Here is a 13680-nt window from a genome sequence, read left to right on the forward strand (position 1 = left end):
AGCACATGCAAGGGCGCGGGTTCGAGTATAGATGCGAGTGTTGGAGGGGGAGCGTAGCCTGTGCGGCTGGGAGCACCAGAGTGCTAGATCATAATCATGTCCGGTTGATTTCAAGTTTTCGGGTTTACCTGAACCCAACTCTATTTTTAAAAATGGGTTATAAAATAAAACTCAAACTTAACTCATCTGGCAAACAAGTTGACCTAAACCAAAAAATATTTAGGACGGGTCCGGGTCGTATTTCGAGACGGGTCAAATATTGACACCTTATCATTGACCTTGAACAAAAGATAATTGGAACATATAATTATCTATGTAAAACTTTGCCATGACCAATCAAATGAGCTTTAAAACCATAAAGGTAGAAAATACTGGAGAATGGAATGTTCAAGTATCTCTATTATTAAAAATACTCTCTATATATGAGTATTTTAATTTGACAGTAATTTTTATGTATTTTGTTTAAAATAACAACAAGAATATTTAATCAATTAAATTTATTATAAGGCATATGAAGTCAATTTTACTTGAACTATTTTTTTTAAGTGAGTTTTAGCGAGGATAAACCAGCAGAAAGAGAAAAGAAAGGGAAGGAGGTCCCTTTCTCTACTCTTTTTACCGAATTCAACTGTTTCGATTGGTAATGATGCGTGCATGGGGGAAGAACCGAAGGAATCAGAAGAAATGGAGATAAACACTTCTTCTTCCCTTTGCCTTCCCCGTTCTCTTAATTCATAAAGATTGGGATTATTTTCATTTCCATTCTTTCGCTTTAAACCCTAGATTTCGAGATCTCTCTTCAGTTCTCTTCCATTGATCGTTTTGCTGGGCATTGGGCGGACATCTGATCTACTGCTGCAAATTTATTTATCGCTCGATTTATTCTGGGTTGGGTCTCTTGAGAGATTGGAGGCAACGTCAGTTTTGTTAGCTTTCGTATTTGTTTTTTTGCCTCATTAGGGTTCCGGGGTTTCATTAATTTGGTGTCAGAGTCAACTGTTCGTACCATGGAGACCCGCGTGGGGAACAAGTTCCGGGTTGGCCGGAAAATTGGGAGCGGATCGTTTGGGGAGATCTATTTAGGTTATCCAAGTCATTGGCTTTTTTTTTTTTTTTTTTGGTATATTATTTAGGCTATTTAGGGTGACTTGCCCATTATGGTGATTTGATCGTAATTTTTTGTCTGCTCCTGGCTACAGGTACTAATGTGCAAACAAATGAAGAGGTCGCGATTAAATTTGTAAGTATTTCTATTCAATGGCTACTGTTTTTTTTTTTGGTGATATGATGGGCTCACAGCGTGCTTTTCAGTTGTAATATTTTGTCAGATTTTTTAGTCTGCTAAATAGTTTGCCTCCTCATGCTAGAAAAAAGAACTTATCTTGTTGCACTGTTGATGGGGCATATTGAGGATTTGGCTTTTTTTTTTCTTCTGAAATTAAGAGAGATTCACGGAGTTTGATATGTTGTTAGTGAAAGAAATCTGAGTTTGTGCTTCTGGTGCTGTGTTGACGTGAACTTTTCCTGAAGTTCTATTATGAATTATTGGGAATTTAGTTGACTTTCAGGTTGTTCAGTTATGAGTAATCTTGCTCCGGCTAACCCTACCCCTTCCCCTTCTTACTAATAACTTACTGGAATGTGTCAGCAATCCCATCTTTGTTGCGACTTGTGATCACCTTAAATATCTTTTTGTTTGCAGTAATAGGATGGGAGAAGCCATTCCTTTTCTTTAGAAATGACGCAAGAATATGAGGAACACCTTCCAAAACCCGAGAGATGATTAAGTAGATAGCAGGGTTATATAAAATAGTTCCAAAAGCAAAGCCCCAACCGCCCCAAAAAATATAAAGCTTAGTTTCAACACACAAGTAGCAAGGGGTTTAATCAGGATTAATCCTGATAAGGGGTCCTCAAAGGTGCTTTAGTCTGCCCAACTACTTAAGAGGTTTAAGGAAAAGTTTTTATTTATTTCTTATATGTTTTTTTCTTAAAGCTCACTAATATTATGCATACTAGAACCATTTATTCTGTGTTCTTTGGTATCTTTAGAGTTAATTTTTTATCCTAACAAGCTACTGAATATGAACATAGTTCTTTTTGTAAATTATTGATGCATATTTTTAAGAGATTTTGCTGAATATTTTCTATTTTCTTTAGTTAAGTTCCGATTCATTCTTAAATATCTTTTATATGCATCCCTCTATTAGTTTTTTGAATTATTAGAATATTATTGCAGGCTGTTGGTATATGCAACATCTTTATTATATTTTACTATTCTATTATTGTTATGATATTAGGTGTTGTCATCAATGTTAAAAGAATATCATTTATGTAATTTCATTTATGCAAAGTTGTTTCACTGCTTTATCTCATTACATTCCATCTTTTATTATATGTTTAGTATCTTCCATCTTTTTTTTTGTTTTGGTTAATGAAACATGTGCGACTATTCTCAGGAAAATGTCAAAACAAAACACCCTCAGTTGCTCTATGAATCGAAGTTGTACAGGATCTTGCAAGGAGGAAGTAATTATGAGCATTTAATTTAATTTTAATGTCTTGACTTTTTAGTTTTTTTCCGCACCTTGACGATATATATTTTGGTTTATTATGTTTCAGCTGGGATTCCCAATGTGAGATGGTTTGGTGTTGAAGGTGAGTATAATGTTCTGGTGATGGATTTGTTGGGCAAAAGTTTGGAAGATCTTTTTAACTTCTGCAGCAGGAAGCTGACTTTGAAAACTGTTCTGATGCTTGCAGACCAGATGGTTTAGCTCCCAAACTCTACATCTGATGTCAATTTATTTTATTTTTTTAAATTTATTAACATATTTTCCTCTTATTCTTCTTTTATCAGATTAATCGAGTTGAATTTGTTCATTCTAAATCTTTTCTGCATCGAGATATAAAGCCAGATAATTTTCTAATGGGCTTGGGTAGGAGAGAAAATCAGGTTGTTCTTCTGACTGAACTAATACTATAGGCTTCATTTGGGATAGCTTTCTTTTTTCTTTGCTTTTTAGATTATAAGCACATTTTATTTTGCCACTACTTTTTCATTGCTATAAATTTATGTGTTAGGAAGTGTAGCTTTAAAAAATGCTGCTCTCTCCACAACAGTTTTACAATCACCTTTATAAAAAGTTACAGCCATCCCAAATGGATCTATTGTTTTTAGCTTAGATTGAATGTGCTATGGAGTTCAATTTGTTTCTGATGGTTGTCTTCTTTCTAGGTTTATGTTATTGATTTTGGCCTTGCAAAGAAGTACAGGGATACTTCAACCCACCAACATATTCCATACAGGTAAACATGCTTTTAAATTAAAATCTTAAAGTCTATATTGTTTACCCTTCTATGATTGTTTATTTTGTTTGATTATCATCTGTTATATTTTATTTATAATATTTTATGTTCAAAGATTTTGTTATAGTTCTTTGCCCTCTATCATTCTGTTCCTTCGATATTTTGTCTTTCTAGTTTTGTTTTAATGGTCATGATTTGTTTCTATTTTTCTTTTATCAGTATTGTCTGAATGCATTTTGTGAGTATAGGATATTCTTGCAATGACTTGGTGATATAAACCGCATAGGTATCATTTTGGCTTTTGAACCTATTCATTGCCATCTGGCATAATTTGTTGGAATTATTTCAACATGAATAAACTTGAATAAGATTAGTGCCTTTTGCAAGTAACTGTCTAATCAGTAACTTATGTTATTCCTTGTGTCTCAACCCTATAGATTGGTTTGTGTCATCGGTATGGACACAATCTGCATCTCTATTACGATGTTTGGTTCGCCAGTGAGAGCACTGAACCATTTTTCAAGGAGACCTCTTCACGGCTGGCAGAATTTGTATTTTGTCTTATTGGTACTCTTCCCTCTTATGCTATCGTTTGGTTGTGAAGATCCAACACCTTCATCATCTCTTCTAGGTTCGAGAACTTATCCTCCATTAATGAAATTCTATCCTCAACCGTTGCTTTGATTTGGCTCATCTCTTCTCCAAGATGTTCTTCCAAGGCATCAACTTTCTTGGCCGCCATAGGTACCTTGATCTTGGCCTTCAAACAGTAGAAATCAGCAAAACGAAGGGGAAAATGCAGCAAAAATCAGCAAGTACATCCTATATTTCAGTAATGGACACCGCTCTTTGTTAGGAAGTGCTTGTAGAAAACCATTAACCATTGGCTGAAATTGAATTTCAGCAAAGCCACCAAGCAAATAACAAGAGAAAATTTAGAGATTAATGAAAATGAACCCTTTTTATTAAAGTATCTATGAAAGAAAGACAAGATACAATTGGATCTTCATTGGAGAGGAAGATCCGGCTCTCCCAAATCCCTAGCCACCGGCTAGAGCACACTCAACCTAACAACCTAAATTCAGCAAACATAACATGCTAGAAAACTAAACCCTATGTAAAAACTACTTAAAATACACCCAAAATAATGTAATTCCCAAACAACCCTTCATATTAATTTTCTCTCCTAATTTCGCCCTATCTCTCTTTTGAAAATGTTCCCTAGGCCCCACGCCAAGGGGGCGGTATTATTGCAGGTGGAACTTTTGCTTGCTATACATGATCGCTAGTCCCGTAACGACCGGCTTGAACGGTCCCTCGTGGTCTTAATAGTTTATCATAGTTATTTAAGGTACTCTATTTAGCAAGATTTTCTAATTTGGAATGTAATATAACTAAAGAATTCTTTATTTTCCAACGTTGTTCAATATAATGATAATCAATTTATGCCCTTCAAAATTATTTTTTATTATTTAAATATGTTTTTCTAAATGATGCAACTATTTATTTTATAACTCCCCACTTCGATCAGGTGAGCACCTAGAATATCAAGCAACAACTACATTGCCTTGATGGCACCATGTACTTTTAGTTTGATGTTTTGTCTTATGCCATTTTGGAATAAATTGGCTCCCCTATATCTATTTAATTTCTCCTCTCTCTCATCATTCCCTTCATCTCTCTCTCGGGTCTCTCTCTCTCTTTATAGTATATTATAATATATATTAATATAATATATAATATTATAATATATATATATAATATAGTATATCTCTTTTCCTATATGCAATGCATGTGACGGTAGAAGTGAGAACAAAAGGGAATTAATGTTGGGCTCAAAACACCACTGTTCAAACATGTTTTTAACCGAAAAGCTTAAACTTTAGGCAATGGTCAAATGCTTAATATTTCTACGCCAACCAATGTTTTACCTGTCCATTATGGAGCAAAATGAAATGCTCTCATATCTTTTAACTATCTTCCCTTTATGTGAGAGCAATTCATATTGCCCAGCACCTCACCTGAAACAGATTTTTTTTTCATCATCATCAAATCTTGTACCATGAGTCAACTCAACCATACGGAGAATTCGTGTTAGTCACTCTTTGTTTAACCTTACCCAAACATGCTAGAAGTCGGCCAGAACTTATGGGATACACAAGCTGTATGAATTGATTGATCCTAGATGAATCATCAGCTTTAACATCACTTATTGAGAAGTGTAAAGTAAAATTGAGTCAAGCATGATACATCAGTTATTAAGCCTGTTTTTAGTTTTCAACTTAAAAGTTTAAGTCAATGAATGGGCATTGTTTGGTTTAAAATCAATACTCTCACTTATATTTAATTTTGTTGTGTTTGTTTAATATTAAAGTTGTCTTTCATCTTAAATTATTTTATAGAAAATAAAATAACAAATGAAGATAATGCTAATAAGAATTCACAATGCTCACGCTTTTTTTTTTTAATGCTTAGTTTTGCTATGGGGGACCAAAACCTTGACTTTATACTTTTACTTTTTGAGATATTGAGATAGCTTGCTCATCATTCTATGATGTTGATGTCTTTGTCTTTCCTTGGATGTTATCATGATGGATATTTTTGAAGATTTATCACATGCTTTTTTTTTGTGTTTTTACGTACCCATCATCATCATCATCATCATCATTTATGATCATTATCATGATTGTCATTATTATTGTTTTTTTCATCACCATTGTCATTATCATTGTTATTCACATTGTTATTCTAAATGCAATTTTACACATGCTTGCACTATCATATAATATTGGGGGGCATTTACATACATCCCAATAAGAGGAGTTAGGTGTTAGGTATGTAAATAGCACAGTTTATTGGACTGTGATTTACATTTTGAGTTCGCTGGTTTTTGTGACTAGTAATTTCATGGCTTGATTTTTATCTGAAAGATTATTTATATTAATGAAATAACTTTTTTCCTAGTTTTGAGTTTATGATCCTTTTGAGGATTTGAGGCTATTGGCACTTTTGAGAATTAGCGCTATTCATGTTCTGCTTAGGGATTTCCTTTTCTTATGTTTTACTTTCAAGTATAGGGTGCCATGGGCTTCATGTTGGTTCACGTAGGTCTCATGACACACATTTTGCTCGCTAGCACTTTTTTGAGGTTTCAGATTGGCCCCAAAAATGATGTTCCAATCTTCCTATTTGCCTTTTTCACCGGCTAATCTGTTAGTTAGCTCACATGATGCACCATACGGCTGAAGTTTCAAAGTCATTTTACGGCACAAGTACCCCGACTTTTTTTTCATGGGAAAAGTATTTTGCCATATTTTGGCAGATTTTGCTTTACCAGTAGCCTTCCAACTTCTCTGTCATTGTGATTCATGGAGAGATCACCCTTGTTGCTACTACTGATAAGAATGAGGAGAAACATTGAATCATGGAGGCAAAAATGGAGGAGATTGTAGCGGAGTGGTGTTAGAGTTGCAGGAGATCATTGGAATCAAAAGGAAAGGAAAGGAGATGACTAGAGTGTGTTGACATCAATGAGCCAGAGGCCCTCTAGGAGTGCTAATTCCCGTGGAAGTTTCATGATTGTGAGATACAGATATCTTCGAATTTGCACAATTGGTTCTTCTCTTATCTTCTGTAATATGTGAACCGGCACAATCTGACTCAAATTCATGCTTTTCCAACGATTAGATTGGCTCTTTCATGAGCTCCTAAGGACAACTTAAGAGAGAGGAGATATGAGTTAGGACAGAGGAAAAGTACATTCTTGATATATTGTTCTCTATTCATGACTGTCAAAGATTGGTCTTCGTGAGACTTGTTTTATATGCAGGAGACCTAACTGTGGTTTTTTAAAAGTGTCGATCAACATGTAGCACCTTTTGTGCCTTAGGGGCCTACGCAGTCCATCCTTTTTTAACTTGCCAAATGCTTATATAAAAGTCTTTTACTTGTTTCTCAAAAAAAAAATTTTTTTTTTCAAAATGAACTGATATTAGCACTTATGCTATCATATTTTCATTCTCTTATAAATTGCAGAGAGAATAAGAACTTGACAGGAACGGCAAGATATGCGAGTATGAACACTCATCTTGGCATAGGTATTCTTTAGTGAATTTTATTTGCTGTTTCCTTTGATGCTCATTAGGACTACTTCACTGCTTTGCTGCCGAAGTAGAGCTTGTTCCTTTAATTGTCTCTCTTTTCTGTGTTTCGTTCATTGATTCTTGGTTTGATTTGGTACACTCACCAGAACAAAGCAGGAGGGATGATTTGGAATCTCTTGGATATGTTCTTATGTACTTTTTGAGGGGAAGGTGCGGCACTTATTTTTGGAGTCTGTTATCTCTATTTTCCTTTTGTAGATGCTTGACACTCTTTTGTATTTAGTCTTCCATGGCAAGGTTTAAAAGCAGGAACAAAGAAACAGAAGTATGACAAAATATGTGAAAAAAAAGTTTCAACATCAATCGAGGCAAGTTTTTTAATGGGAAAAATAGTTGAACAAATTCTATTTTTCCTGGTATGATGAGAATTTTTTTTTTTTTTTCAGGCTTTATGTCGGGGATATCCTTCAGAATTTGCATCATACTTCCACTACTGTCGATCATTGCGCTTTGAAGACAAGCCCGATTATTCTTATCTCAAAAGAATATTTCGGGACCTCTTCATCAGTGAAGGTATGGATGAAGTACTCCAATATTTTTGTTGAAATTTAGAATATAGAAATTTTCTATATGGGAATAAGCTATCTTATGGTAAATTTTGTACATTTATTCCAGGTTTTCAGTTTGATTATATATTTGATTGGACAATCTTGAAATATAAAGCGTTGGAAACTTCCAGTGCTCCTCCTAGACCTCTAGTACGTTGCAAGGGAGAAACCATTTTTTTAGTTTTATATTTTTGGTTAGAATGACTTAGTTTTCATTCCTATCCAGGTACCACCAGGTGCTGAGCTTATTTCGGGATTGCCTCCAGCTATTGGCAATACTGGTAAGCAGATAGGTAAGATCATTGTATACTGCTCTTTAACTAGCAGCTTTTTTGCTCTGTTCATTTGAAAATTGAAAGTGAGACCCCTGCCTGTATTTAGAATATAGATTTAGGTTTCGTTTGGGACGGCTTTCTTACTACTTCTTAAAGCAGTTTTTTTGTACAAAAATTTTAAAGCTGCGTTAAGAAGCAGTAAAAAATCCGTCCCAAATGAAGCCTTCGTCCTAGTTTTTGTGCTTTCTTCATCAAATTACTATGGCAAAAAATAATACTTCTTTTACTTGGATTAATTTGAATTTTGTTTGTTATATTTTTGGAGAATTTACTAGCTTGTCTGCCTATATTATGATGCAGGCGGTGAAGAAGGCAGGACAAGTGGTTGGTCAGGTGTGGACTCTTCTTGGAGAAGAGCATCAGGATCTAAGCAGAAGAGCCCTGTACAAAATGAATCCAGTGGAACCAAAGAAGCTATGGTAAGATTTTTATTTTTTCACATAATTACTAGAATTTTGGACAGTTGCTATGTGCAATTCTATTATAGAACATAAGATGACACATCCCCCTTCTTTTATACAAAAAAAATTCAGAGCAGCAGAAAATACAATAAAATTATAAAATACCCTTAATAAGCCATAAATATCAAATCTCTTTTGAACTCTAATATCTAAACATGTATAACTAAAATAACCCGTTAATATTAAATACCTTTTAGGTCTCTTATGTCTAAAAAGGCACTTCAAGTGTGTGCTTGAGCAATGATTTCTCTTTAAAAGACAAATCTCAATCTAGACATTCTGTACAACAACAACATCAAGCTTTTATCCCACTATGTGGGGTTGGCTATATGAATCTTTTTTATCCATTGTGTCATATTAAAAGTTAAGTTATCATTTAAATCTAATAAAGAAAGATTATTCCTAATATTTTCTAACCAAGTTTTTTTAGGTCTGCCTCTACCCTTCTTAACATAAGTCAAATCTAATACTTCTACTTTTCTAACCGGGTCATCGGAAGGCCGCCGTTTTATACGACCAAATCATCTAAGACGACTCTCTCTAATATTATCTTCTACTGGAGCTACTCCAGACGTTTTGTGAACATCAAAATTTCCTTTTCCTTTGACTTTGAACCATGGTTTAAAATTGCGCAATATGAGGCTCGCCTTGAGGCCCGCCTTTGCGCAATTCCAGTAAAAAATGCCTCGAGTTTTTTTTTATGAGGCTTGCGCCTCAATTTGGTTGAGGCCCGCCTTGCCTCACTGGCATGAGGTTTACGCTTCACGCTATATATATTAAAACTTACATAAATCTTGAAGTAAATGCCCGACATTGAACTTTATAGGAGAGGAGAAAGGGGAGAGAGCAGTTCATCATAATGATGATTCAAATAAAGAACCCCTTAGTGATGATAGTGTTGATGACTTATGAGTTCTTGTGTGATATGTCATTGCTATTTGTTTTTGGAAATTAGAATTATATGTTAATGAAAAGAATACTGGGATTTGGGAAATATATAATTTTGAGTTGAACTATATTTCATGTTGTCTTATTATTGGGATATTGTGATTTCACTTCATATCTTATATTTTTTTAATATTTTATATTATTCACTCATTAGTATATAAAAAAATTATCATTTTATGTTTACGCAATCTTTTGATTTTGTGGCTTACGCCTCAAAATGGCTTGAGGCTTACGCCTCGCCTCACGAATGAAAAACGTCTCAATACCCGAATACGCAATTTTAAACATTGCTTTGAACTGCACTTGTCATGTAGATATCTAGTTCAACCTTCTGGGGACGATCAAGTGGATCCTCAAGGCGCGCTGCCGTCTCTAACAGTCGCACTACTGACGCAAGTCCTTCAGGCAAATTCTCAAGTACTCAAAAAAGTCCCCCGTTTGGTTCAGCTGAGCAGAAGCAGAAGTCATCTTCCTCGGCAAGACATTCAGCAAATTTGAAGACCTACGAGTCTACCATCAAAGGCATGGAATCTCTCAACTTCAACGGTGACGATCGAGCTCAGTTCTAGTTCATGGCGAAAATAGAGCTGGAAAAAACTAAGACTGCCTTCACAAGGTGACTTTCCAAAAGAGTTGAGGATGATTCTTTCAGGGATATGGCTAAGCCAATCTCGCTATGTGCAAGCTATGCGTATGATCTTACTTCCTGGCAATGTTATAATCTCTTAGATTGATTTTATAGAACAATTTTTTTTTTTTTTTTCAATTTACAGATTCTCTTTTGTTTTCAGCATTCAACATGTAAGCTCTTGTGGCTTTGGAATCACTTCCTGCCCTCTTGATTGTGAATTGCTTACTATTTTAGTTGTAGTGAATCATGCTACTTAGAACAGCTGAGGCTTTGTTCTGATTGAAGTGATGGAAATTAAATGAAATTCTAATAATTTACTTGTGGTTCCTGAATTAATAGCTATAGTTTAGGCTCTAAAATTCTGATAAAATTTTGATTTGTTTCTGAAATAATAATAATAATTAACAATATGTGAGAGTGGTTTAGGTTTCCTTTGGGATAATTTTTTTATTGCTTTCTAAAGCAATTTTCTAGTACAAAAAATTTGAGTTGAAAAAAATCTGTATTAAAAAAGTTGTTTTAGAAAGCAGGAAAAATGTTGTCTTAAATGAAGGATTTGTTTGGGACGACTTTCTTATTGCTTCTTAAAGCAACTTTCTAGTATAAAAATTTTAATTATTGATCTAGAAAGCTGCTTTAAAAAGCTGCAAGAGCGTATCCCAAACGAAGTCGAAGTCTTAGGTTTCGTTTGAGATGGCTTTTTATTGCTTCTTAAAGCAATTTTTTAGTATAAAAATTTTAATTTTTGTATCAAAAAGCTGCTTTAAGAAGCAGTAAGAAAGCCGTCTCAAATGAAGCTTTAGTCTCATATAAGTGGTTTAAAATGTATTAATATAAACATGCAAGCCATTAATTCCAATTCTATTTAAATAAAATTTGACTAGTTGTGTTTTTAGCCCCTTAGTAGTTGAAAGTAGGATAATATCTATATCATTATTTGTAACATATTTATTATGGAGAATAAGATTTTGTTTGGGACAATTTTCTTTTTTATTTTTAGTATAAAATTTTCTTAAGTTAGAAAATTTTATACTAAAAAATCAACTTTAAAAAATATTAAAAAAGTTATCTCAAATGAAGCCTAAATTTCAACCTTTATTCAATTTAAAAATATCTGTGCTCTTTTATATTTATTATAAATTAATGTTGAACTATTTCAAAAATTATTTTTACTTTCAAGAAATATTAATGTAAGGCACCTCCTCTTGTTCATTTAAAGAGGGGAGCATTGTTTTCTTTAAAGTTGGGAGGAATCCCCTCTACTAATTGAAACCAATTCTTACATACACTAGAGAAATATATATTATGCCAAAATTATTCTGTGCAGACACTGGGCGGCGTTTGAAGACCAACTAGAACGAGCCACGTTACTTTTTGGCTATGTACCGATGCTTGGTACCGCCCGATACCGGATGACATGACACGTTCTAATTGACGAAGTCACGGGCGGAGAAGAGAGGAAGCGAAGAGAGGAACAGAGAACAAGAAGCTAAACGTAAAGGAGAGAAAAATGTATTGAATGAAATAAGTATACAGGAGTTACAAGTTATATATAGATGACTACAATGGAAAAATAAGGTAAATAACTAAAGACAGAGATGTTTATATTCTAATATCTGCCCTCAAACTAATCATTCGAGGAGCGAATGGTTAGTTTGCTGCGTAATTCGTTGAAGCGAGCGGTGGCGAATGATTTCATCAAGATATCCGTAATCTGATCTTTGGAAGGAATATGTGTGAGCTGAATGTTTCTGGAGCTGATGTGTTCCCGAATGAAATGATAGTCTATCTCAATATGTTTTGTGCGGGCGTGGAAGACCGGATTCTTGGCTAGAGCCATTGCCGACGTATTGTCGCAATGTATAGTCGTTGGAGCCTTTTGCGGAAGAAGTAGCTCAAGTGCAAGTCGACGAAGCCAGACCACTTCGGAGGTGGTTGCTGATAGCGATCTATATTCTGCCTCTGTGGAGGATTTTGCAACTATAACTTGCTTTTTGACTGACCACGAGACAAGTGTCGGTCCGAGAAAGGTGCATGATCCGGAGATAGATTTCTGATCAGTGGAGTCCGATGCCTAGTCCGCATCGGTGTAGGAGTGAAGTTCAAGCGATCCTCGCTGGATGGGAAGACCGAATGTAATTGTTCCTTTAATATACCGGAGAATGCGTTTGAGATCCTGAAAGTCCTGAGTGGAAGGATCTTGCATATGTTGACAGACTGTGTTAGTTGCAAACGCTATATCGGGTCGTGTAATAGAAAGGTACTGAAGTGCGCCGGCTAAGCGGCGGTATAGAGTTGGATCGTGAAACGGTTTGCAATCGATTTGAATTTTCTTTGAGGATGGGGATGCCGGCATCGAAGCTGTCTTGTAATCTTGAAATCCTGCATCTTGAATTAGTTTGGAGGCGTAACGCTGTTGGGTAAGAAAATAGCCGAAGGGGGTGCGAATGACTTGTATGCCAAGGAAGAGAGAGATTTCTCCTAATTGCTTGAGAGAAAAATGACGTTGTAGTTGGTGAAGAAGTTGCTGGATAGCTGCTTGGTCGTTACCTGTCACCAAATATCATCAACATAGATTAAAATGAAAATGGTAGAAGTGTTGCGATGAAAAATTAATAAAGATGGATCAGAACGACTAAACCCAAATCCTTGCGTTTGAAGAAAAGTTGTGAGCTTGTGGAACCATTGGCGTGGGGCTTGTTTGAGCCCATATAAAGACTTGTGCTGTTTGCAAACCCAATTTGGATGATGCTGATCGATGAAACCCGGCGGTTGCTGCATGTAAATTTCGTCCGGAAGATCGCCATGTAAAAAAGCGCTTGAGACATCTAGTTGAAGAACTGGCCATTGCCGGTTTACAGCAAGTGTGAGAAGCAGACGGATTATGATCATTTTGGCAACTGGACTAAACGTTTCTGTGTAATTGATGTCGTAGCGTTGATTATATCCGAGTGCTACCAGTCTGGCTTTGTGTCGGGCAATCTGTCCGTTTGGTAGAAGCTTTGTCTTATATGTCCACTTGCATCCGAGTGTCGGTTTGTTTGGTTGTGCGGGCACAAGAGTCCAGGTGCCAAGTTTCTGTAACCCAGTAAATTCATCTAGCATTGCATGTTGCCAGTGATTGTGTTTGACGGTTTGTTTGTATATGAGAGGGGTATCGGGAGCAGGTGTGTCACGACCCGACCCGACGGGGACGGATCCCGCCCGAGCCGGATCCCGACCAGCTTAACAAACTAACCAGGATCTGGCTTTGGAATTTGCTTACTGAACTGAATCTTCCAAATA

The 13680-nt window shown here is 35.5% G+C and overlaps 1 protein-coding gene across 2 annotated transcripts; it reads left to right on the forward strand.

The window, feature by feature from the left end:
• Positions 1 to 573: 573 nt before the first annotated feature.
• Positions 574 to 10712, forward strand: LOC110113886 (casein kinase I). 2 transcript variants are annotated; one of them, XM_020846596.2, is made up of 14 exons: positions 574 to 1083; positions 1200 to 1240; positions 2460 to 2529; positions 2623 to 2771; positions 2861 to 2956; positions 3239 to 3309; positions 7345 to 7406; positions 7559 to 7622; positions 7696 to 7780; positions 7859 to 7985; positions 8088 to 8170; positions 8247 to 8301; positions 8656 to 8774; positions 10079 to 10712. In XM_020846596.2, exons 1-14 carry the CDS (start codon positions 1008 to 1010, stop codon positions 10331 to 10333), a joined length of 1353 nt encoding a protein of 450 aa, XP_020702255.1. In that variant the 5' UTR covers positions 574 to 1007; the 3' UTR covers positions 10334 to 10712. The 2 variants fall into 2 exon arrangements, with proteins under 2 accessions (XP_020702255.1, XP_020702254.1); XM_020846595.2 differs by having other exon boundaries at positions 575 to 1083; positions 8247 to 8313.
• The last annotated feature ends 2968 nt before the right edge of the window (positions 10713 to 13680 follow it).

This window comes from Dendrobium catenatum, unplaced genomic scaffold, assembly GCF_001605985.2.
Source record: "Dendrobium catenatum unplaced genomic scaffold, ASM160598v2 fragScaff_scaffold_365, whole genome shotgun sequence".
NCBI lineage: Eukaryota > Viridiplantae > Streptophyta > Magnoliopsida > Asparagales > Orchidaceae > Dendrobium > Dendrobium catenatum.

Bases quoted from the DNA above. Each gene is read 5' to 3' on its own strand.
- LOC110113886 (XM_020846595.2), top strand. From the start codon at position 1,008: ATGGAGACCCGCGTGGGGAACAAGTTCCGGGTTGGCCGGAAAATTGGG. The intron at 1,084-1,199 runs GTTATCCAAGTC...TCCTGGCTACAG, and splicing joins GTTTGGGGAGATCTATTTAG to GTACTAATGTGCAAACAAAT. The intron at 7,407-7,558 runs GTATTCTTTAGT...TACACTCACCAG, and splicing joins GAACACTCATCTTGGCATAG to AACAAAGCAGGAGGGATGAT.